General features: G+C 45.6%; 1 protein-coding gene across 1 annotated transcript in view; it reads left to right on the top strand.

The window, feature by feature from the left end:
* The window catches only part of FAM178B (family with sequence similarity 178 member B), a 104,300-nt gene that overhangs the window by 25,117 nt on the left and 53,532 nt on the right, over nucleotides 1-25,651 (top strand). The window contains exon 8 of the mRNA XM_066264841.1: nucleotides 21,684-21,798. Within this exon, the coding sequence (XP_066120938.1) occupies nucleotides 21,684-21,798 (115 nt within the window). The remainder of the gene's footprint in view (nucleotides 1-21,683; nucleotides 21,799-25,651) is intronic.

The following is a 25,651-nucleotide window of genomic DNA, read 5'->3' as shown; positions in this document are numbered from 1 at the left end:
AAAGTCAAAGGCCAGGTCCACAGAAGAACTGAACATGGAGACTTGAACAGATATCTGGAACCCCATGTTGATAGCAGCATTACTCATAACAGCTGAAAGGCAGGAGCAACCCAAGTGTCCACTGATGGATGATAGGATAATAAAATGTGTATTTGCATGCAATGGAACATTATTCAGCCTTGAAAAGGAGGGAACCTCTGACACATGCTACAACATTGATGAACCTTGAGGACATCACGCTAAGTGATATAAACCAGACACAAAAGGACGTATGATTTCATTTATATGAGGTCCCTAGAATTGCCAAAATTATAGGGACAGGAAGTAGAATGGAAGTTGCCAGGGAACAGAGAGAGGAGGGAATGGGGATTTGGTGTTTAATGGGGGCAGAGTTTCAGTTTGGAATGATGAGAAGTTCTGAAGATGGTGGTGGTGGAGGCTGTACGACAGTGTGAATGTACTCACACTACTGAACTGTACACTTAAAAATGGTTAAGATGGCAAAATTTATGCTATGTGCTTTTTACTGTAATTGAAAAAATAAAACAGCTGATTCCAGAGCCTAGAGCAGGGGTCCCCAAACTACGGCCCGCGGGCCGCATGCGGCCCCCTGAGGCCATTTATCCAGCCCCCGCCACACTTCCGGAAGGGGCACTTCTTTCATTGGTGGTCATTGAGAGGAGCATAGTTCCCATTGAAATACTGGTCAGTTTATTGATTTAAATTTACTTGTTCTTTATTTTAAATATTGTATTTGTTCCCATTTTGTTTTTTTACTTTAAAATAAGATATGTGCAGTGTGCATAGGGATTTCTTCATAGTTTTTTTTATAGTCCGGCCCTCCAACGGTCTGAGGGACAGTGAACTGGCCCCCTGTGTAAAAAGTTTGGGGACCCCTGGCCTAGAGCCAGGTGCCCGGAGAGAATCTACTAAAAGTGGACCTGAAAGTCAACTTGGAGACCAGTTCAGGAAGCATTTGTAAGAGTACATCACATCGAAGATTGATAGCAACAGAAGTCATACTCCTTGGAATTTGTCAGGGATTTGTCAGAGATGTGAGGTGCTTGGAGGGTCCTTGTCATCTGTGGGAGTGCAGCCCCGTGGGGAAGAACCAGCCTCCACCCTCCCATTTGCATCTGGGATAGTTGTGTTTTCAAGTTGCCTGACCTTTCTCTTGTAAACTGGGGAGTCTGTTTCTGTCCTTCCCTGGAGTTTGTGGTGACTGGCAGTCCTTCCTAGACCATGCTTCCTGAACAAGGGGAGGGCTGGAGTGGTTCAGGTTCTCTGGCAGGGTCAGGGACCCCAGCCTCAAGCTGACTGGTTTTTTAGGGGTGCTCCAAGTGACTGGGGCTGAGCGCTGTGCAGCCCAGATTCCCTGGAGTATAGAGTCTGGTGGGGATTATTTTCCTAGATTGAGAAGCACATATAACCCATTAAAAGCTCCTTGGTGAGCTTGGAGGTTGGTCCTTGGTGAGTTCAGTGGAACAACTTTTCCTGAGCAGAAATCAGAAGGAGAGCATGGCTCTCAGTTCGGCAGCCAGCTGCTACAGTCACAATGTAGATGTTTATGTGAAATCTTGTGGTGACTAATTCAGTTCAAAAACAAAAGCAAAAACTCCCACTGTAAACCCATCTGTAGCCTCTTTTTTTTTTCTTTTTTTTTTTTAATTCAGTGAGAGGAGGGGAGGCAGAAATAGACTCCTGCATGTGCCCTGACTGGGATCCACTGGCTACCACACTAGGGGGTGACATTCTGCCCATCTGGGGCATTGCTCTGTTGCTCAGCAACCAAACTCTTCTTAGCACCTGAGGTGGTGGTCATTCATGGTGCCATCCTCAGTGTCCCAATACCTGGGGCCAACTCGCTCCAATTGAGCCATGGCTGCAGAAGAGGGGGGATCGGGGAGAGAAAGAAACTAGACAGGGAGGGAGGAGCAGATTCATGCTTCTCCTGTGTGCCCTGACTGGGAATTGAACCCAGGACATCCACACACCAGGCTGATGCTCTACCACTAAGCCAAGTGGCCAGAGCCTACAGCCTCTTTTTTACTGTAGATAGCTTATAGCTCCTCTGGTTTGCAGCCCTGGAGGAGGATTCGGGTGCAGAGAGTTACAAGGGAAGCAAGGAATGTAGGAAAAGAGAAGGAGGTGGGGAGTGTGGGGCTTCCTTCAAGGGACAGTGCAGGAGGCAAGACTAAAGATCTGGAGCCAGACCTTGGAGACAGTCGGGCCATTGCAGACTCAGTGAGGCTTCATATTTGGCAAGGTAGAGATGGAATTGTTGCTATTTAGATATGATTCACATATCATTATAATTCATCCTTTTTAATTGTGTAATTCAGTATGATTCACAGAGTTGGGCAACCATTACCACTATTTAATTTTCATCACCCCTCGACAAAAACTTCATACCCATCAGCAGTCAGTCACTCCTCATTTCCCACTCTCCCGGCCCTGGCAACCCTTAGTAGTCATTCTGTCTCTGTAAATTTGCTCATTCTCGATATTTAATATCAGTGGGATCATACAGTATGTGACCTTTGAGTCTGGTTCATTTTACTTAGCATAATGTTTTCAAGGTCCATGTAGTATGTATGTTAGTACTTTATTCCTTTTTATTTATTTATTTTTTACAGAGACAGAGAGTGAGTCAGAGAGAGAGATAGACAGGGACAGACAGACAGGAACGGAGAGAGATGAGAAGCATCAATCATTAGTTTTTCATTGCGTGTTGCAACACCTTAGTTGTCCATTGATTGCTTTCTCATATGTGCCTTGACCGCGGACCTTCAGCAGACTGAGTAACCCCTTGCTGGAGCCAGCGACCTTGGATTCAAGCTGGTGGGCTTTTCCTCAAACCAGATGAGCCCGCACTCAAGCTGGCGACCTCGGGGTCTTGAACCCTGGTCCTCTGCATCCCAGTCCGACGCTCTATCCACTGCGCCACCGCCTGGTCAGGCTACTTTATTCCTTTTTATTGCCAAATAATATTCCCTTGTATGGATATACCACATTTTACCCATCAGTTAATGGACACTTGGGTTGTTTCAACTTTTTGGCTATTATGAATAATGCTACTATGAACATTTGCACACAAGTGTTATAGGAACACTTGTTTTCAGTTCTCTTGGCTATATACTTAAGAGTAGAATTGCTCAGTCATATGGTAATTCTATGTTTAACTTTTTGAAGGACTGCCAAACTATTTTCAGCAGTGGCAACATCATTTTATATTCCCACTAGCAATGTATGAGGGTTCCACTTTCTTTACATCCTCATCAACATTTGTTGTTATCCATCTCATGGTAGTAGCCTTCCCAGTGGGTGTGAAGTGGTATCTCCTTGTGGTTTGGATTTGCATTTCTCTAATGACTAAGGATGCTGAGCATCTGCTCATGTACTTACTGGCCATTTGTATATCTTCTTTGGGGAAACATCTATTCCAATGTTTTTCACATTTTTTTATTTTATTTTTTGTCTTTTTGTTGTTGAGTTGTAAGAGTTCTTTATATACTCTGAGTACTAGATTCTTACAATATGTGTAATTTGAAAATATTTTCTTCCATTCTGTGGGTTGTCTTTTCACTCTTTTGATAGTATCCTTTGAGGCACAAAAATTTTTAATTTTGATAAAATCTAATATATCTGTTTCTTTATATTGTTGTCTATGCTTTTGGTATCAAATAACATATCATTGCATAGTCCAAAGTCATGAAGATTTTCCTTTATGTTTTCTTTTAAGAATTTTATAGTTTTAGCTCCTATATTTAGGGATTTGTTTCATTTTGAGTTGATTTTTATATATGGTGTGAGATAGGGAGACCAGCTTCATTTTTTGCATGTGGAAATCCAGTTGTCCCAGCACCATTTGTTGAAAGACTGTTCTTTGCCCATTGAGTAGTCTTGGCACCTTGTTAAAAATGAATTGACCATAGATGCTATGAGTTTATTTCTGGACTTTCAACTCTATTACATTGATTTATATATCTATTCTCATGCCAACACCCCAAATTCATGATTGCTGTGGCTTGTAGTAAGTTTTGAAATTGGGAAGTGTGCATCCTCCAACTTGGCTCTTTTCAAAGTTGTTTATCTGCTCTGAATCCCTTGTAGTTCTGTATGAATTTTAGTATTGGCTTGTCAATTTCTGCAAAAATAATAGCTGGGGTTTTTTTCTTCTTTTCCAAATGGGAGGAGGGGAGATAGAGAGACAGACTCCCGCATGCGTCCTGATCGGGATTCACACAGTAACCCCCGTCTGGGGCCAGTACAGCTGAGGTTTTGAGGATGATTGTGTTGAACCTGTAGATAACTTTAGGTATTATTGACATCTTAATAATATTGAATATTTCAATTCATGAATATGAGATATTAGGATGTCTTCAATTCCTTTCAACAATACTTTGTAGTTTTCAGTGTACAATTCTTATACTTTTTTTGTTAAATGTATTCCTTAGTATTGTGTCCTTTTTGAGGCTATTATAAATGGAATTGTTTTCTTCTCTTTTTTTCAGATTGTTCCTTACTAGAGTGTAGAAATACACCAAATTTTTGTATTTTGACCTTGTATCCTACAACCTTGCTGGACTCATTTATTAGCTCTAATAGTTTTTCTTTCTTTAATGGCAGAACTTGGTTTTGAAAAGAAACATATTCTTGCACAACTAATTGCTTGAAAGATGTGACCTCGTGTTTCTTTCACAAACATGCTTTGGCTGTGCCAATGCAGGACTGGCCAATCACCTAGTGCCCATCACACTGAATGAGCAACAGAGCCTGGAGAAAAGGCACAGCTCAGCGGGGTTGGGACACTTCAGAAGAGGCACAAAACATGTGGGTTCTTTCCCATTAGCTTCCAGCACAATGCTGTGCATTCTTACCTACCCATTCCATTCTCTAGCAACTTCTCTAGGAGTTGAGTAGGAGGGGAAGGGTATGAAAAAATAAAATTACCCTGGCCTGTACATTCTTTGGATATTTCATAAGTGGGCGAGAAATTCAGCTTTCAAAACAAATTCATTTCATTTTCATGAGCAGTGTCTTTGGGCACTTTGTTCATCCTCATTTGGTCACCATGCTTTAACCTGTGTCCCCAGAGGTCCAGTATGGGAGTCATTGGGCTTTGGGACTGTCTTGGACAGGCCCCTGTTTTGTGGGTAATGTTCTTTTCTGTCGTTGCCTGCTTTCATTCTCTCCTTCCCCCTCCTCTCCCTTCCTTCTTTACTCCCTCACACATAATATTTATAAGGTCACTTCTTGGAAAAAAAAGAATAAAACAGCCTGGCCAGCTGGCTCAGTGGTAGAGCGTTGGCCTGGCGTGCAGGAGTCCCAGGTTTGATTCCCAGCCAGGGCACACAGAAGAGGCGCCCATCTGCTTCTCCACCCCTCCCCCTCTCCTTCCTCTCTGTCTCTCTCTTCCCCTCCCACAGCCGAGGCTCCATTGGAGCAAAGATGGCCCGGGCGCTAAGGATGGCTCTGTGGCCTCTGCCTCAGGCGCTAGAATGACTCTGGATGCAACAGAGCAATCCGGGGCAGAGCATCGCCCCCTGGTGGGCATGCTGGGTGGATCCCGGTCGGGTGCATGCGGGAGTCTGTCTGACTGCCTCCCTGTTTCCAGTTTGGAAAAAATAAATAAATAAATAAAACTAAAAGTGACCATAATCTCATTAGCCAGGTAACCCCTGTTATTCTTTAAAGTAGTCTGTGTATAGAGTGCAGGGAATATAAATACTAGAGAAAGGTGCAAAATGCAGAGAGAAAGCTCCCTCGCACTTGGTCCCCATGGCCACTTTCTCTCCCCAATACTCCTTATTAACTGTCTCTTGTTATTTTCAAATGAAGGCACAAGGCACCTAATATATGTTCTTATACTTACAGATTTGTGTACAGCACCTCTCTTTTGCCACTGAAAATATAGCAGTCATCTGAAATTATCTCCAGTGGACAGCTGTCCTTCTAGGAGTTTCTGGTTCTCTCCCTGGATGTCAGGGGAGTCCAGAGGCTGCACAGGACAGGTTAGAAAACAATTTTAGAGCAGGGGTCTCTAGAATGGGGAGGTAGGATGAGCCACCAAATGCAAAAAGAAAACATTGACACATATATATTTACATTTTAGCCCTTTTCAAAAAACAGTTTTATTGATGGCTAATTGACATGTTAACCTGTACACATTTAAAGTGCACAATTTATACACTTAATATATGTACATACCCATAAAACTATCCCTGAAATTATAATAATAAACCGGTCCATCACCCCCAAAGTGTTCTTGTGCACTTTATAATTAATTTATATCTCCCTCTGCTTTTGTCTGTAGGAAACACTGATCTGCTTTCTATCACTACAGATTAGTTTGCATTTTCTAGAATTTTATATAAGTGTAATCAGGCAGTAGGTATGTTTTGTTTGGCTTCTTAAACTCAGCATAATTATTTTGAAATTTATCCATGTTGTGTGTACAGTATCAGTAGTTTATTCTTTTTTATAGCTGAGTAGTATTTTACAGCTATAAATTACCATGGTTTCTTTATCCAGTCCCCTGTTGATAGACATTTTTGGGTGTTTTCAGTTTGGAACCTAGTAAATAAAGCTGCTGTAAACATTCTTATGCAAGTCTTTGTGTGGACATCGGTCTTCTTTCCCCTTGGGGTAAATATCTAAGGGTGGATAGGCTGGGCCATGTGGTAAATGTATGTTTACATTTTTAAGATATTTCCAAACTGTTTTCCAAAGTGGTCATATCATTTCCTACCAGCAGTGGAGGAAGTTCAGTTGCTCCACATCCTTTCCACCACTTCGTACAATCAGTCTTCTTAATAAGCAAGTAGTGGTAGCTCATCGTCCATTTTTCTTTTTCTTTTTCTTTTTTCTTTTTTTTTTTTTTTTGCAAGAGAAAGAGGAGACAGACAGGAAGGGAGAGATATGAGAAACATCAGCTCATAATTGTGTCATGTTAGTTGCTCATTGATTGCTTCTCATATATATATGCCTTGACTGGGGGGCTCCAGCCAAGCCAGTGACCCCTTGCTCAAGCCAGCAACCTTGGGCTCAAGCCAGTGACCATGATATCATGTCTGTGATCTCACACTCAAGCCAGCAACCCTGTACTCAAGCTGTTGAGCCTGCACTCAAGCCAGTGACCTAAGGGCCTCAAATGTGGGTCCTCAGCGTCCCAGGTTAATGCTCTATCCACTGTGTCACCACCAGGTCAGGCTCATTGTCATTTTAATTAGTATTTCTTAAAGACAGATATTGTTTACATCAGCTTATTTGCCATCTGTATATCATCTTTGAAGTATCTGTTTAGTATTTTTGGCCATTTTCTTATTGCATTGGAGTTTTTTTAGGGGGGGGGGTTGGTATTATTCCGAAGTGAGAAGTAGGGTGGGGTGGCAGACAGACAGACTCCCACATGTGCCCGACCAGAATCTACCTGGCGTGCCCACCAGGGGACAATGCTCGGCCCATCTGAGGTGTTGCTCCATTGCAACCGGAGCCATTCTGGCACCTAAGGTAGAGGCCATGGAGCCATCCTCAGCGCCCGGGCCAACTTTGCTCCCATGGAGCCTTGGCTGCGGGAGGGGATGAGAGAGATAGAAAGGAGAGCAGGAAGGGTGGAGCAGCAGATGGGCACTTCTCCTGTGTGCCCTGGCTGGGAATCAAACCCAGGACTTCCACATGCTGAGCTGATGCTCTACCACTGAGCCAACTGGCCAGGGCCTGCATTGTTTTCTTATTGAATTGTGAGAGCTCTTTACATATTCTGGTTATAATTCTGTCAGATACATGTTTTTTCAACTATTTTCTCCCAATCTGTGGAATTCCTTTTTATTTACAGAATAGTGTCTTTTGGAGAACAGTTTTTAAAATTTTTTTAATGAAATATAATTTATTGATATTTCATAATTTATGCTTTTAATGTCACATTTAAAAAATATTTGTGCCTGACTGGCACTATGGATAGAGCATTGCCCTGGGATGCTGAGGACCCAGGTTGAAACACCGAGGTCGCTGGCTTGAGAGTGGGCTCATCCAGCTTGAACGTGGTCTCACTAGCTTGAGCGTGGGGTCACTGGCTTGAACGTGGGATCATAGATATGATCCCATGGTCACTAGCTTGAAGCCCAAGGTCACTGACTTGAGCAAAGGGTCACTGGCTTGGCTGCAGCCCCCCTGGTCAAGGCACGTATAAGAAGCAATCAATGAACAACTAAGGTGCCACAACTACAAGGTGATGCTTCTCATCTCTCTCCCTTCCTGCCTGTCTGTCCCTGTCTGTCTGTCTTTCTCTCTCTCTCTCAGTAAAGAAAAATTGTGTAACCTGAATCACCAAGATTTTTTCCTATTTTCTTCTACAATATTTCTAATTTAGTCTTCCAACTTATAATTTTTATAATTAAAACAAATTTTATAGCTTATACTTGGCCTCACTTTTTTTTTTTTTCTGAAGTGAGAAGCGGGGAGGCAGAGAGACAGACTCTCACGTGTGCCCTACAGGGATCCACCTGGCAAGCCCACCAGGGGGTGATGCTCTGCCCATCTAGGGTATTGCTTCACTGCAACTGGAGCCATTCTAGCGCCTGAGGGGGAGGTCATAGAGCCATCCTCAGTGCCTGGGCCAACTTGTTCCAATGGAGCCTTGGCTGTGGGAGGGGAAGAGAGAAATAGAAAGGAGAGAGGGAGGGGTGGAGAAGTAGATGGGTGCTCCTGTGTGCCCTGGCTGGGAATCAAACCCAGGACTTCCACACACCAGGTCAATGCTCTACCACTGAGCCAACCCTCCAGGGCCTTACATTTATTTTTTTAAGAAATATTTTTTTAACTTTTTTTTTAGATTTTATTTATTGATTTTTTTTTTAAGAGAGAGGGAGTGAGAAAGAGAAAGGGAGGGAGAAATGCGAAGCATCAACTCACAGCAATTGCTTCCTGTATGTGCTTTGACTGGGCAAGCCCAGAGATTAGAACCATCAACCTCAGCATTCCAGGTCGACACTTACCCACTGTGCCACCACATGTCTAGCCTTACATTTAGGTCAGTGATACATTTCAAGTTAATTCTTATTTATGGTATAAAGTAAGTTTAATTGCTTTAATATGGCTAATTGGTCTAGTACCACTTGTTGAAAAGATTATCCTTTCTACATTGAACTATATTTATCAGAAATCAATTGATCATATATGTATGGATCTATTTTTGGACTCTATTCTGTTTCACTGGTTTATATGTTATAAGTTTATCCTCATTGTCTTGATTACTGTAGCTTTATACGTGTGGAAATCAAGTAGTTTAAGTACTTCAACTTTGTTCTTTTTCAAAGTTGTCTTGGCTCTCTAGGTCTTCTGCATTTTTCATATAAATTAAAAGAATGAACTTGTCATTTTCTACAAAAAAATCTTTCCAGAGTTTTTATTTGGATTGCACTAAGCCAATAGATCAATTTGGAGCAAATTGACCTCTTAGTAATATTAAGTTTTCCAATTTATGAACACAGGATGTCTTTACATTAATTTAGATCTTTTTTAGTTTCTTTCAACATTTCAGTGTATAGGTCGTGTATTTGTGTATTTCTTTTGTAAATTTATTCCTAAGTATTTCATTCTTTTAGATGCTCTTGTAAATGGGATTGTTTTTAAAAATTTTATTTTTGGATTACTCCTTGTCAGTGTACTTAATATACAATTTATTTTTGTATATTGATTTTGTATCCTACAACTTTAACAAATTCCTACTTTGCTGAGAATTTTTATCAAAAACAAATGTTAGATTTTGAGGTAATTATATGGTTTTTCTTATTTAGTCTCCTAATATGTTGAATTACATTGATTGATTTTTAAATATTCATTCATCCTTGCATTTTGAAATATATCCTACTTGGTCATATTGTATTAACTTTTTATGTATTATTGGATTCAATTTGCTAAATTTTTGTTAAGAGCCCTTATATTTAGAGTCCTGGCCAGTGGCACAGTGGATAGAGCACCACCCGAAGCACCAAGGTCACAGTTCAAGGCTGGGGACACCAGTTCAGTCAGGGCACATGTGAGAAGCAATCAGTGAATCAGTGGTGCAACTGAGTGAAACAATGAGTTGATACTTCTCTCTCTCGTTCTCTAAAAGAAATTATTTAAAAAAAAAAAAAAAAAAGAACTCTTACATTTACATTTATGAAGGATATTAGTCAATATTTTTCTCCTGATGTTGGCATCAGGGAAATGCTGACTTCATAGAATATGTTGAGAAGTATCCCCCTTTTCAATTTTCTGCAAAAGTTTGTGTAGAACTGGTACCATTTTTTCCTTACATGTTCAGTAAAAGTAGCCACTGAGACCATCTAGGGTTTAAGTTTTCTTTGTGGGAGGATTTTTAGCTACAAATCAGATTTTTTTTTTTTTTCTGAAGTTGGAAATGAGGAGGCAGTCAGACAAACTCCCACATGCGTGTGACCAGGATCCACCCGGCACGCCCACCAGGGGGCAATGCTCTGCCCATCTAGGGCGTTGCTCTGTTGCAACCAGGGCCATTCTAGCACCTGAGGCAGAGGCCATGGAGCCATCCTCAGCGCCCGGGCCAACTTTTGCTCCAATGGAGCTTTGGCTGCAGGAGGGGAAGAGAGAGACAGAGAAGAAGGAGAGGGGGAGGGGTGGAGAAGCAGATAGATGCTTCTCCTGTGTGCCCTGGCCGGTAATCGAACCCGGGACTCCTGCACGCCAGGCCGACACTCTACCACTGAGCCAATTGTGGCCAGGGCCACAAATCAGATTTTTTAAATAGCTATGTAGCTGTTTATATTGTCTATATCTAGTTTGTGTCCATCTCATCTAAGTTGTCAAGGTTCTTGACATAGATTTTCATAATATTCCCTTATTATCTTTTTAACATCTGCTGGACCAGTGATGGTGGCCCTTTCCTCATTCCAATATTGGAATTTCTCTTTCCCTCTTTTTCCTGATCTGTTATGTTACAGGTTTATCAACTTTATTGATCTTCTCAAAGAACCAGGGTTTCACTGATTTTTATTATAGTTTTTCTGTTTTCTGCTTTTATCTTTATTATTTCCTTTTTTCTGCTTTGTTTTGGGTTTGATTTGCTCTTTTTCACCCAGTTTTTTCAGGTGGAAACTTAGCTCATAGAAACTCATCTTTTTCAAGTTTTCTAAGTTATATAATGGACATATGTTAGTATCATGGTACATTTATATAGTGTATAATGTATATTTGTTGGCAGTATAAATTAAAATATTTTTATTATAGACATGCACATCAAAGAGTTTGGAGACCAGCAAAAGCATTCTTTGATTGGAACACTAGGCTGGCTCATGGAAATTTTGAGCAGAGACCTATCTTGAGAACACAGGATACGTGATTGGTAACAGAGCATAGGATGGGTGGGTGGAATAGAGACAGACTGTCCGACAGTCATCCCCTTGGGAAGAACCCCACAGCAGCATAGGGCAGCATCACTACACAGGTGGAGCTCAGTAGTCAAACTGGCAGAGTTGTCACCTAAGCAACCGCACTGAATTCTCAGGACTGTTGTCTAAGTCAGCAGTAATGACAAATGTGAAGCACTTGGTGTAGAGTTGACACTCAAAACATAATAGGTACTTTTGAAATAATTTTTTTTTTTCAAAGAAAGACAGGAAGGGAGAGAGATGAGAAGCATCACTTTATTTGTTCATTGATTGCTGCAGCACATTGACTACTTCTCACATGTGCCTTGACTAGGGGGCTTAAGCTGAACCAACAACCCTTTGCTCAAGCCAGCAACCTTGGGCTTCAAGCCAGTGACCTTTGGGCTCAAGCCAACGACCTTAGGATCATGTTGATGATCCCTCACTCAACCTGTTGCCCTCATGCTCAAGCTGGCAACCCCGAACTCAAACTGGTGACCCCATGCTCAAGCTGGCAAGCCTGCACTCACACAGGATGAGCCCATGCTCAAGCCAGTGACCTCAGGGATTTGAACATGGGACCTTAGCAACAACCTAGTCAATAATCTATCCACTGCTCCCCATCAGTTAGGTAACAAACGTACTTTTTTAATGAAACAAAGGTCATTAGAAAACCCAAAAAGGCCTGTGGTGGTGCAGTGGATAGAGCATCGACCTAGAGCATGAGCACTGAGGTCACTGGTTCGAAACCCTGGGCCTGCCCAATCAAGGCACATACAACAAGCAAGCAATGAACAACTAAAGTAAAGCAACTGTGAGTTGATACTTCTCCCTCTTCCCTCCCCTCTCTCCTTTTTCTGTAAAATCAATAAATAAAATCTTAAAGAAAGAGAGAGAGAGGAAGAAATAAAGAAAAGAAAGAAAGGAAAGAAAGAGAAAGGAAGGTGTTTGCTTCGGCAGCACATATACTGAGAAAAAAGAAAGAAAACCCAAAGGAACTGATACTCACCAATTCTCTAAGTGCTGTCTGTCCCTTTTCTCTATTTCTATAGTTCTGCTTTGTCATTTCTATCCCAGATGGTTGGGTCGGGTTTTTCTTTTGGTTATCTCAAGTAGTTTTTAATCAGTGAAAAAAATTTTCGTCTGCACATCTGGTGGACACTTCTTTGCCCTTCACTGTCTTGTTAGGAGTTGTCCAAACTTCATCCAATGTGCCTCTCATGGTGGTCAGGACAGCCTCCTACTGGCATGGCAGTCCTCCTGGAGCCTCCCAGAGTGGACAGCTGCCCCTGCGTTTCCACATGGCCTTGTTAGTGGGTCACATCTCCTGGGCAGTGGCGGTAGCAGTGGAGAGGTTGGGTGCCCTTCACTCACTGACTTCACAGGATGGGTGCTGCAATCCCCAGGGCTAAGAAATGGCTGGAACCCAGGTTTGTCACCAGCTGCACTCTTAATCCCAATGGTTGTGTAGACCCAGATGGACAGGACAAAACTTGGAGGACCACCCAGGAGACCCTATTACCCAGCTCTTTTGGGGCCATCAGTTGCTCAAAACAATCCCTTTAAAGTATCCAGTTGATCCCTGGCCGGTTGGCTCAGCGGTAGAGCATCGGCCTGGCGCGCGGGGGACCCGGGTTCGATTCCCGGCCAGGGCACATAGGAGAAGCGACCATTTGCTTCTCCACCCCCCCCCCTCTCCTTCCTCTCTGTCTCTCTCTTCCCCTCCCGCAGCCAAGGCTCCATTGGAGCAAAGATGGCCCGGGCGCTGGGGATGGCTCCTTGGCCTCTGCCCCAGGTGCTAGAGTGGCTCTGGTCGCTGCAGAGCGATGCCCCGGAGGGGCAGAGCATTGCCCCCTGGTGGGCAGAGCGTCACCCCTGGTGGGCTTGCGGGGTGGATCCCGGTCGGGCACATGCGGGAGTCTGTCTGACTGTCTCTCCCCGTTTCCAGCTTCAGAAAATAAAAAAAAATAAAAAAAATAAAAAAAATAAAGTCTCCAGTTGCAATACAACGATAACAATAATTCAACTTCGTAATTATCCTCATTTTTAAATGTGTTATCCTCAGTTGTGATAATTAAAGTAGTTTCATTGAGAATAATAACTGACATTTCTAGAGAGCTGTGCCAGGCCCTGAGTCCAGGGCTTTGCCTACCTCATTTAATCACCACAGCAATTCAGCATATAGATAGCACTATTTTTCCATTTTACAGATAAGGCAGGGTAGCCCAAGCTGCACAGTCTTTGGGTGATGCACACAGTCTCCTGTGTGCTTGACCTGACCCTGGTCCAGCTCACTTTTTCATGTTCTCTCTTGGTCTCAGTGCTCTAGCTTTGCTGGCCTTCTTTTCCTCCCATCTTCCTCCTGCCACAGAGCCCTTGCATGTGCCACTCCCCTGCCTGGCTGCACACGTCCCTCCTCCCAGCATCAACTCCATCTCCTCCTCTGTCATACCTCCCTGGCACTGTGCCCTGGATCCTATGTCTTGTCTCCCTCCCCTCTACCCTCATGCTCCTTTAGTACTCTTTGTGACACCAGTCATAGTTAGCGATGAACTCTTTGACTCATGTTGTCTCTCCCATTCAGCTTAAACTCCAGAGCACAGGAGCCACGTCTTTGCTTGTTTTTGTTTCGCCTCCTCTGGAATTCCTGGCAGCAACATGAGCCAGGTACACAGGACTCAGGTGGTGCTCATGGAAGGAGGGGAGGAGTCTAGGGGAATGTATGCATTGCCCAACGTGGACATCAGCACCTTGTCCCACCAGCTCCTCTGACCCAACTGGTCAATCAGCTGTGAAGCTGTGTGTGCCGGCCAAGCTCCAGCCATGCTCTCTGCTCCTCTGAGGTCAAGACCCAGGGTCAGCTGGCCCCATGGAGCCAGGTGTATGTGCTTTACCCTGCCCAGCCAGCATCTGGAACATTCGCCTGCTGACCCACCACTCTGCCCACCACCTGAACAGCCAGGTGGTGTGGTGCCACTGTGTGTGTGGCCGAGGCACAGGGAGCTAACCCCTGTAACACACTAGAAAAAGTACCTGGCCGGCACTTATGAAAGCTCCAGGTGGTTCTCCTGTGCAGCCAGGCTGAGCAGGAGCCAGGTTAGGAGGACCTTGGCTGAGTGCGGGAACCTCTTGGTGGAGCAGAGTGGCCAAGCAGTGACAGGTTATCCCACCTCTTTAACTCATGACTCTCAATGCACCTTTTAAAAGGAGGGAATAATCTATGGCCATACCACCCTGAACACACCTGATCTTGTCTAATCTAAAAGGGGGGAAATAACTATAAGTGACTTGAGCATATTTATTTGTCTTTTAGACCGTGGTCAGAGGGTGTTGGTGACCCCTGGACATGGCCTCTAACCACCACAGTGTTTAGCTGTTGCTGAACTTCACAAAGTATAGAGGCCAGAGTCCTGCCCTGGAGGAGTGTCTAGAGTACAGCCAGATGGTGGGCATTCTAACACCTCCCTGTGGTTCCAGTAAACAGCAGGAGCTGAGAACCCCTGGCCCGCTGTGCAAGGAGAGGGCTGAGGGTGGGGGTGGGGTGGAGGCTGGGCTGCGGAGTGCTGCTTTGGAGCAAGGGCCACACTTTCCTTAGCGCAGCGTTCGGAACTTGGCTGCAATTAGAACCATTTGGAAATTTTCAAGCCACACCCCAAGTTAATTAGCCACAGTCACTGAGGGGAAGACACAGGTGGCAGCCATTTCTGAAGCTGCTCCCAAAGTGATTCCAAAATATGCAGACAAGTCTGAGACCCATTGCATCTGTTCTCAGCTGAGCCCTTGGTCTAGAATAGAGCACACGCCCTGCTCCCACACACCCCAGTCCCTTAGGTGCCGGATGGCTGTCCAAGGTGCTGGGTGTAGAAACTCTGTTTCTTCTTTTTGTTTTTTTTACAGAGACGGAGTCAGAGAGAGGGATAGATAGGGACAGACAGACAGGAACAGAGAGAGATGAGAAGCATCAATCATCAGTTTTTCGTGGTGACACCTTAGTTGTTCATTGATTGCTTTCTCATATGTGCCTTGACCGTGGGACTACAGCAGTCCAAGTGACCCATTGCTCGAGCCAGCGACCTTGGGTCCAAGCTGGCGACCTCGGGCTCTCAAACCTGGGTCCTCCGCATCCCAGTTCGACGCTCTATCCACTGCGCCACCGCCTGGTCAGGCTGGTTTTTTTTTAAAGAATTCTTTGTTGTTGTTAGATTTTAGAGCAGTTTTAAACTTTCTGGAAAATTAATAAAGTACAGACAGTTCCCATGTGCTCCCCATTCCACAGTTTCTATTAGTAAGAGCTCACATTAATGTGATATCTCTATTAGGATTGGTGAGCCATTCATGAAACATTATTAACTGAAATTTGTTGTTTAAATTAGGACTCACTCTTTGTGTTGTATAGTTTATGGGTTTTAATATTAATGCGTGATAACATCTCTCCACCATTGGAGTTTCATACAGAGCAGTTTCACTGCCCTACAAGTCCCCTGCACTCCCCTGCCCGGGCTCCCCCACCCCTCCACCCCTGCATCTACAGACTTCTGTCCCTATGCTTTCTCCTTTTCCAGATGGCATACAGTTGGAGTCACACAGTATATAACCTTTTCAGAGGCCTTTTTTTACTTAGTAATGTGCATTAGAGATTTTCCCATGTTTTTTCATGGCCTGAATTTCTTTGTCAATAATACTTCATTGCCTGGATGAACCAGTGTACAGGGGTCCTTGGGTTATAACAATCTAAACAACGATGTTTCAAGTTTATGATGCTCACTCCCATAAAAACTTTTAAAAATTGAGACGTGAATGTTTCGGCTTATGCCATTAGCGTTGTACTTATGGACTAAGTGGGTGAACTAGATTGGTTGCACGCAGCGGAAGAATACACAATAAAGTGGCATATGAGTAAGGGAGTTGGTGTCCCTCAGTACGCTTATCTACTCTGTTTTGGACTGTTAAAAGGGCAAGTGTTCTGTTTGTGTTAGGCTAGCGTGTGTTTCAACTTACACCAAAATTCAGGTTACATCATTGTCATAGGAGCAGAACTGTGTCGTAACCTGAAGACCCCCTGTATTTATCCATCACCTACTGAAGGACACCTTGGTTGCTTCCTGGTTTTGACAATTATAAATAGAGTTGTGTAAATATTCATGTGCAGCTTTTTGTGTGGGTGTGTGTTTTCAACTAACTTGGGGAAATTACTGAGGAGCACATTGCTGGGTTCTATGGTGAGCCTATGATTAGTTTTGTGAGGACTGCCAGCCTGTGTTCAAAAGTGGCTGCACCATTTTGCCTTCCCACCAGCAATGAATGAAAGTCCTGTTGCTCCACATCCTTCCCAGCATTTGATGTCTTCTGTTTCTTTTTATTCCAGAGATAATATTTGAAAGTCTTAGTTCAGAAATCCAAAGTGAGAGAGAACCCGGTGAGCCATACTTCAGGGACATCACTAGGAAGCTCTTTGGTTAAGTGTCTCAAACTCTTGCTCTCTAAACTTGGGATGGTGATGTGCGACTGCCTTCCTAAGTCACACTGAGGGGACTCCGCCTCCTTAACAACCACCCAAGCGTGTACAATGAGGTGGCAAGGGGAGGAAGTGGTTGCCTGGAGTTGAGATGTAGTAACTGGGCCTCTTGCAACTATCCTGGACCATGAGGTGACCTTGAGAAGGAGAAGCATATGCTGAGAATGGCAGAGCGGAAGGTGGGCACCCAGGTTCCTACAGCTCAGTCAGGCCCCTGCACGAGTGTGGCCCACCCAACTCTGGACTTCTTTTTTTTTTTTTTTTAATTTTTTTTAAAATTTTTTAAAAATTTATTTATTCATTTTTAGAGAGGAGAGAGACAGAGGAGAGAGAGACAGAGAGAGAGAAGGGGGGAGGAGCTGGAAGTATCAACTCCCATATGTGCCTTGACCAGGCAAGCCCAGGGTTTCGAACCGGCGACCTCAGCATTTCCAGGTCGATGCTTTATCCACTGCGCCACCACAGGTCAGGCCTGGACTTCTTTTTCATCAAAGAGAATTATAATCTAGCCTATTTAAGCCCAGTTGGAATTTTGTTTTGATTTTGGTCTTTTTGTCATTTGTAGCTGAACCTATTCCTGCTGATACAAGTGGTTCAGTAGTTTGGCACAATGCAAATCTGTCCTACACACCATGGCGGCCTGGAGTGCTCAGCCGTGTTAGGTGACACCAGGTAGTAGTATGAGTTACAGAGAGAAAAGAAAGGAGAGGTGGCCTGGGGATGGCATCTCCTGCTCCTTGCATACCCTCCCTCCCATGAATAAACAGACCTCTGTGTGTGCGGATGGGGTGTATGTAGTGTGTGTGTATAGTGGGTAGATATTTGGGTATATATGGGGACAAGTGCAGATCAGGTTACACAAGGCAGGCAGAGGTCTGGGGGCACCAAAGGGAGGCCTTCCTTCTGTCTTTTACATCACCCGTCACCCTGGCCAACTTGCTGCCACGCCATTATGTCAGCTGGCATCATGTGTACTTATTTTGTCTTGTGCATTGTCTCTCTCCCCACCAGTTCATCAGGGGTAATAGGAGGAAAAAAAGGGAAAATGAAGAGGCCCACTGGGTGGGTTGCACAGCAGTCAAGAAACAAAAAGAAGTTTCCAAAAGAAGGTGAGAAGAGCCTGTCCAGGTGGTGCAGTGGATAGAGCATCAGACTGAGATGCAGAGGACCCAGGTTAGAGACCCCAAGGTCGCCAGCTTGAGCGCGGGCTCATCTGGTTTGAACAAAGCTCACCAGCTTGGACCCAAGGTCCCTGGCTCGAGCAAGGGGTTACTCGATCTGCTGAAGGCCCGCTATCAAGGCACATAGGAGAAAGCAATCAATGAACAACTAAGGTGTTGCAACGAAAAACTAATGATTGATGCCTCTCAACTCTCTCCGTTTTTATCTATCCCTCTCTCTGTCCCTGTGGAAAAAAAAAAAAAAAGGTGAGTAGAGCAGGTCTGGAGGAGTCAGTGGGGCTAAGGCCAGGAACAGAGTGGGGCAGAGCTTGTCAAGGCCCTGCTAGGCACCAGTTCTCTACTGCAAGAAGCACTGTCAGGGTTGAGAAAACAAAGCTCCTTCTAACAATGAGTGAGCAACGCGCTCCCTTTAAGAGCCAGCACCCCTATCATGGTTGATGGGAGCTTACTCACTGTGCCCTGTGGGCTAATGTGTGCATTTAAAAAATATGGACTTGATAAGATTTTGTCTTTTTCAGCACATAAGGGATCCCTGTTGGTAACGTCTCCCTCCCTACACAACCTGCTGCTGTCTTTGCCCTGTGTCATTGCCCCGGTCTGCAAGGCAGCCCACCCAGACCCTGGGCCTTGCCCTCACCTCAGCACCCCGGACTCCCTGCCGGACCTGAAGGGAGGAAGTGCCCTCTGGCCTGGCCTCAGGTCCCTGCAGGCTCTTCCTTCTATCTGTAACATTGCCCCTGTAACTCTTGCCACCTTGCTGCCACACCATTGTGGCACCTGGCATCATGTGTGTTTACTTGCCATGTGTCATCTCCATGCCAATTCATCAGCTCCATGGGACTGGCACCTCTCTCTCGTTCTCCGCTGCCCCCAGCATTTAGAGCAGCAGCTTGTGTTCACCTTTTGTTGAGTGAACAGAAACTTTAAATGACTAAGGCTAAATCAGTGATATTTAAACAAGTTTACATTTAGATAGGAAAGTGCTGAGAGAGGTTGTGTTAGGAGAATAAGACACAGTAGGTTTCTAAGCCTCCCCTCTATGTGGAGGGCCCACACTCCACTTAGGATTGGGGCTCAGGCTGACAGATTGGTAGATCCATCGCCTTTAGGAAACAGCCCCCTTTAAGGTGGATGTGGTGTTGCCCCCCCCACCCCAGAGGTCTTGAAGTGTGTGTGGTTTTCCCATTCCCTGTAAACAGTGCCAGGAGAAAGTGCTGTTATGTGAAGTAACAGCTTCTTCTCAGGCACAGATGGAAAAGTCACTCTTATTTTAGATCTGATTCTTTCTTCCCCTGCCTTCCTTTGAAGCATTGGTTCCATCCCAGGAGAGCCACCAAAAGAGACGCTTCCAGACCCTCAGCCTCTAAACAGAGCCCGGCTGTGTGGGCTGTTAGCACTGGCAGAAGAGGCACAGCTCAGTCCCCTGGGGAATCACCTCAGATGACTGTGGTGGGCGTGGAGAAGCTGAGGGAGAAGGAGCTGGCAGCTCCATGCCGGGCTTTCCTACGTCTGTTCCCCAGAACCCTCCCTCAGGACAGTGCTCAGGAAAGGCTGAGCGCATGGCCCACTTATAGGCCATGTTAATTATGGGCTCTCTGGTGCCTGATGTCACTCAGCCAACTTCTGGGGCTGTGATGAGGGCATCTCAGGCCTGTTTCTCTGAAAGTGCTTCATCAGCCTGGGTGAAGCTGCACTGTATCACTACTAGGTAGGAGCAGGGGCAGAGGACAATGCCAGGTTGCTGGCGGGGTGGGGAGGGCGGCTAAAGCAGCAGAAGCCACAGGGGGGAGGGTATGGGCCCCCGCATAGCGCCCTTTGGGGTCTGACACTCCTGGCAGGATGTTCCAGCCCAGCTGGGCCTCCCAGGGCTTTGTCCTAGCTTGATTCTCTTTCCATACACATCTTCCCCTCCCTGGAAAGTTTATCGACCACCCACACATGCATGCACATACGTGCATGGTCCCCAAGGGCCCTGGTAAACAGCTCTCTCTCCAGCAGAGTTGCATTGTGTTGTGCAGACTTCATTCTTCCCGGCTCCTTTGTGAAGCGAACAAGGGGTATCATTACCGTTCTTTTACTTGTTAAGTTGCCTGAGAGGGAAAAAAAACAAACAAGGAAAGTTTTTCCTCCTCCAAGAATCTAATTACTTGTTGGGTGAGCCTGGACCCATATACATTTCCGAAGAGGGAGACACTTGATGCCACTGAAGCAGTGTCCTTGGATGGGGCTCAGAGTCCCTCTGCCTGCCCGCCGCTCCATTGGCTTCTGGCTCTGTAGCTGGGCTGGACTGTGGCCGAAACTTCGCAATGAGTTTAGGCTATTTGATCCCTTGCCTTGGTGTCTGGATGTGCCTCTCTGTCTTTGTCATTTCTGTCCCTTTGCAGGGCGTGTGCTTCCTTTCCTGTTAACTGTGCCATGTGCCTTGCCCTCCTCTCTCACCATTTGATTTCTTCTCCCCTGAGCAGGCGCCATACTTTTTACTTGCTTTGGTTTCTGCATGAACTTACTTTTGTGTTCATTTATCTGCCTGGCTCCTCTCCCTCCTAGACTGTGGGCTCCCTGAGATCAAGGTCTCTACCGTGTCACCTGATATCCTTAGCACCTAGCACACACCGTGGTGTAGTGAGGTGGGCCTTTAGTAAGAGCACATGTCCTCCAATGACTAAAGTTTTGAGCACAAACTGCTAATGCCCCCTAGCCCCGCATCCAGGATTTTGGCCCAAGGCCTCATTCACTGTCAAATTCTGCACTTGTGTTCTGACACTGCTAGCTTATTTTGTGACTTGTTTTCAATTTCCCTCTTAGCTGTGCACTACTTGGTCAGGTTTGTTTAAGATTTCCTTCCTTCCTTCCTTCCTTCCTTCCTTCCTTCCTTCCTTCCTTCCTTCCTTCCTTCCCTTTTCCTCCACTGCATCTGTGATGGGCATGGGGTGGGGGTGTTACATGCAGAGAGAACATTGTGGTATTTCATCTTTAGGAAACATACCCAGCCCACACAGTTTTTATTTTTCTGTTCTCCTGTTTCTGAAAACATCTTTAAATAGTCTCACGAAAGTAAAAGCCCTGAGTAGATAAGGTTTTCACCTTTGTTGATGTGGTCAGATTATCACTCAGGTTTTATAAACTGGTCAAGGGAAGATGGTGCCCACAGCCTGAACTTGCTGAGAAGACCCACGAGGAGGGTGGGCCTGGGACACTGGACGTTGCAGCAAGGATGATGGCCCTCTGTGGCAGAGGGCCTGGGCACTGTGGCAGCTGTTTTCTCAGTCTTGCAGTTTTGAGGCCTGTGGTTCAGGCCTGGTCAGCTGGCTCAGCTCTGAGCAGACAGAGACAGTCTAGACGCCATTGCCCTTGGGCCCTTGCAGATCATGGTGACCATAACTTGAAGATCAGAGAATGAAAGCCCAGGTTCCCAAAGCTCCCATGAGTGTCTAAAAACCACTGGGTACTTTATCTCTCCAGGCGATGATACCTGTGCCATGGAATATAGAGACTGGTCCCCTTTGTCCAGGGTTGTCTCTCCCAGCCCCTCCCATGGCAGGAGCACACCCTGCCCTCCCCTGCACTTTCTAACCCTGCCTTCCTTTGTCCTGACAGGTGAAGACGGGTGCATGTGGTGCCCCTCGCTGCAGGAGGTCATGGAGGCATTTCACAGCCTGGGCGCCCACAGCCCTGCCTTGTGCCTGCTGGGGAGCTGTCAGCACAGTGGGAGGTGAGCATGTCCCCTTCCTCACATCCTCTCTCATTCGTTCACCAGGTACTGGACTCGGTTCAGACCCATCAGAGAATATACATTAAATAGGGGCAGGTTTTCCCATTCCAATTACACCTCAGTACAAATGTTAAGAAACAAAACAGTATTACCTCTAAATAGGAAAGATTCTTCTAAAAACATATTCGTGCTGGGAAATATTAATTTAAATTTGTATATCCGGCCCTGGCCAATTGGCTCAGAGATAGAGTGTTGGCCCTGCATGTGGAAGTCTCGGGTTCAATTCCCGGTTAGGAGCATCTGCTTTTCCACCCCTCCCCTCCCCTCTCTCCATTTCCCTCTCCCCTCCCCTCCTGCCAGGGCTTGATTAGAGCAAGTTGGCCCCCGGGTGGGACTGAGGATGGCTCCATGGCCTCTGCCTCAGGCGCTATAAATGGCTCCTGTTGCAATGGAACAAGGGCCCCAGATGGGCAGCTGGGTGGATCCCAGTTGGGGTGCATGCTAGAATCTGTCTCTTTGCCTCCCTTCCTCTCACTAAAATAAAAATAAGTAAGTAAGCAAATAAATAAATAAATAAATAAATTGGATTAGCCTATTCTATAAATGTAACACAACTGACCATTCATCCCACAAAGCTATGAATTTCATTATTTATGGAATGATCCTCAGCTCAGTGAGCATTTATAAGACAGAAAAAAATTCTGATTTTTATGTAAAATTGTGTGCATTTTAAAAAACTTTTTAAAATTTATTTTGAGAGAGAAAGCACAAAAAAGAAGTGGGGGAGGAGCAAGAACCATCAATTCCCCATATGTACCTTGGCCACGCAAGCCTGGGGTTTCTTTTTTTTTTTTTTAATTTTTTTTTAAAATAAATTTTTATTAATGGTAATGGGATGACATTAATAAATCAGGGTACATATATTCAAAGAAAACATGTCTAGGTTATTTTGTCATTAAATTATGTTGCGTACCCCTCGCCCAAAGTCAGATTGTCCACCGCCACCCTCTATCTAGTTCTCTGTGCCCCTCCCCCTCCCCCTAACTCTCTCCCTCCCTCCCTCCCATGTCCTCCCTCCCCCCACCCCTGGTAACCACCACACTCTTGTCCATGTCTCTTAGTCTCATTTTTATGTTCCACCAATGTATGGAATCATGTAGTTCTTGTTTTTTTCTGATTTACTTATTTCACTCCTTATAATGTTATCAAGATCCCACCATTTTGCTGTAAATGATCTGATGTCATCATTTCTTATGGCTGAGTAGTATTCCATAGTGTATATGTGCCACATCTTCTTTATCCAGTCTTCTATTGAAGGGCTTTTTGGTTGTTTCCATGTCTTGGCCACTGTGAACAGTGCTGCAATGAACATGGGGCTACATGTGTCTTCACGTATCAATGTTTCTGAGGTTTTGGGGTATATACCCAGTAGAGGGATTGCTGGGTCATAAGGTAGTTCTATTTTCAGTTTTTTGAGGAACCACCATACTTTCCTCCATAATGGTTGTACTACTTTACAGTCCCACCAACAGTGAATGAGGGTTCCTTTTTTCTCCACAGCCTCTCCAACATTTGCTATTACCCGTCTTGTTGATAAAGCCTGGGGTTTCAAACCAGCAACCTCAACGCTTTATCCACTGCGCCACCACAGGTCAGGCTGTGTGCATTTTTTCTGAAGTGAACAAAAGTTACTAAACTTGGCGGTAGCCCACATGGTAAAGCCCAGAGTCTGGGAGAATTACAGAACTCCACCCAAGTACCTGAGAATCTAAGTGTATGAACTCCCAGGCTCCCAGACCTGGGTGCAGAAAGAACCAGTGTGAGCATCTGGCCTTATGGGGGACATTTCTTCCTGCCCATTTCTGACTCAGAGCCCTCGCTGCCCCGCCTCTTCTAAGACATATCTCAGTCTCTTCAGTCTGTCATCAGACCTCTCGTCTGGCTCATACCTGACCCACTCATGGCCAGCAAGGCAGAGTTGTATGTGTGATTTCCACAGTACTTGATTTTGTTTTGTGGGTGTACCATTGTGCACTGGGTGCAGTGATGCTAATTTGTAGAAGCATGGTCCCTGACCTCTAGGAACAAAGCTGTACAATAACATATCAGTGACGACTGTTGGGTAGATGGTTACTAGATCTGGGCTGTAAAAGCCATACCTATCATCTGCTTGTTCTATAGTTACAGCACATTGAAACTCTTTTTTGAGAATTCTTTCACAAGTTGGTGTGAGATATAGCAGAGTGTTTAGAACCCTGCACGGCTGTTACATGGAGCCCCACACTGTGGACAGCCCTTGTCCCAAAAGGTGCTGGCCCTTCCTTTGCTGTAGGGGGCTCGTGTCCATCTGCAGGGAAAGCCCACACTTTCTAAAAATCCTGTTCCACGACTGCATGTAATAATTGTCTGCCAAACCAAGCTAGAGTGTGCCAGCCTGCAGTGCTCCAGCCCCCCCAACTCCCACCGAGTTCCATACCCAGTGTGATAAGCCACTGCCTCTTCCCCAGCATGAAGCTGCAGTCACTCTGCCCTCTAGGATGAGTCAGGAAATAATTACACTCAGGAAACAAATGCACATCGGAAGCGGGGTGGGGTGCTGTGGGGTTCAGAAGGGCCACTTCTGACTGTTCTGATGAGCACTTGGTGTCCACTTGAAAGTGGGAGGTGGCTCTGGAGACTTATAAGCACCCAATCCGCTCTGCACTCTGCAAAGAGCCAGCCCCCTTCCCTTGCTTCTCTGTGACTTCCTGCTGCTTATGCTTTGGGACAAATCCACCTTTTTGGAGGCCTCAGGAGTCAGGCAGGTAGGCAGTGGAACTGTGGCCCTTCACACATGTCATCTGACATACCTGGGAACACAGACCCAGCCTGCAGACTTGCAGTGTGACCAGGCACAGCTTCTGCAGGGGGCCAGCAGAGCAGCATTGTCCTAGGCCAAGCCCAGAGTACCACCAGAGCTGCTCCCTGACAGCCCTGCCTCTTTCCTTGGGCCCTACACCACGGGCTAGCTGTTGACACATTTTCTAAGAGGATCTAGAGCTGACCCCAAGGAGCTGGCAACAGCCACAGGGATGGTTTTCCTAGTTCAATGCTGTAAGAGCAGGGGGGACCACCTGCCAAACCACTGGAGCTGGGAAGGTTTTTCTGCCTGGACACAGCCTCCTTTAAAGAAGCAGACAGGGCCTGACCTGTGGTGGCGCAGTGGATAAAGCGTCAACCTAGAAACACTGAGGTTGCCGGTTCAAAACCCTGGGCTTGCCTGGTCAAGGCACATATGGGAGTTGATGCTTCCTGCTCCTCCCCCTTCTCTCTCTCTCTCTCTCTCTCTCAATCTCTCTCTCTCTCTATCTATCTCCCCCCTCCTCTCTAAAATGAATAAATAAATAAAAATTTAAAAAAAAAAAAAAAAAAAAGAAGCAGACACGTCCTGGGACACCCCTCCTGTGACCTCCATGGGGTGGGGTGACGATGATGCTCAGGTGTGTTTTCTAGGTGGCTGCTGTGCGTGGCGAAGCTCTGGGAGTCGAGGTAGAAAGATGACACCTCTGGAGTTTTCAGAAAGCATGTTCCAGTGTCTCCACCAAGAGTGCAGTGTCCTTCATGGGTACATGGGCCACAAGAGCAACTGTGGGCAGTCTTTTCTCTCCACACTTTCTTTCATCTTGTTCTCGCCCAGGCTCGGAGGAGGCTTGTCCTATGCCAGCGGGGTTCACGTCAGGCACTCTCTTCTCTGTTGACTTCCCAGGGTGGCAAGTCTAGGGCATCCCTGGCAGCACAGGTGCTCTGGCTCTCTGTGAGGCACACACAGAGCCTCATGATTGTCAAGGCTGGAAACAAGTGCTGAGCAGTCCCT

This window comes from Saccopteryx bilineata, chromosome 3 (assembly GCF_036850765.1).
Source record: "Saccopteryx bilineata isolate mSacBil1 chromosome 3, mSacBil1_pri_phased_curated, whole genome shotgun sequence".
NCBI classification, from domain to species: Eukaryota; Metazoa; Chordata; class Mammalia; order Chiroptera; family Emballonuridae; genus Saccopteryx; species Saccopteryx bilineata.
Note: the sequence above shows the minus strand (reverse complement) of the source record. Positions and strands in the feature narration are given on the sequence as shown.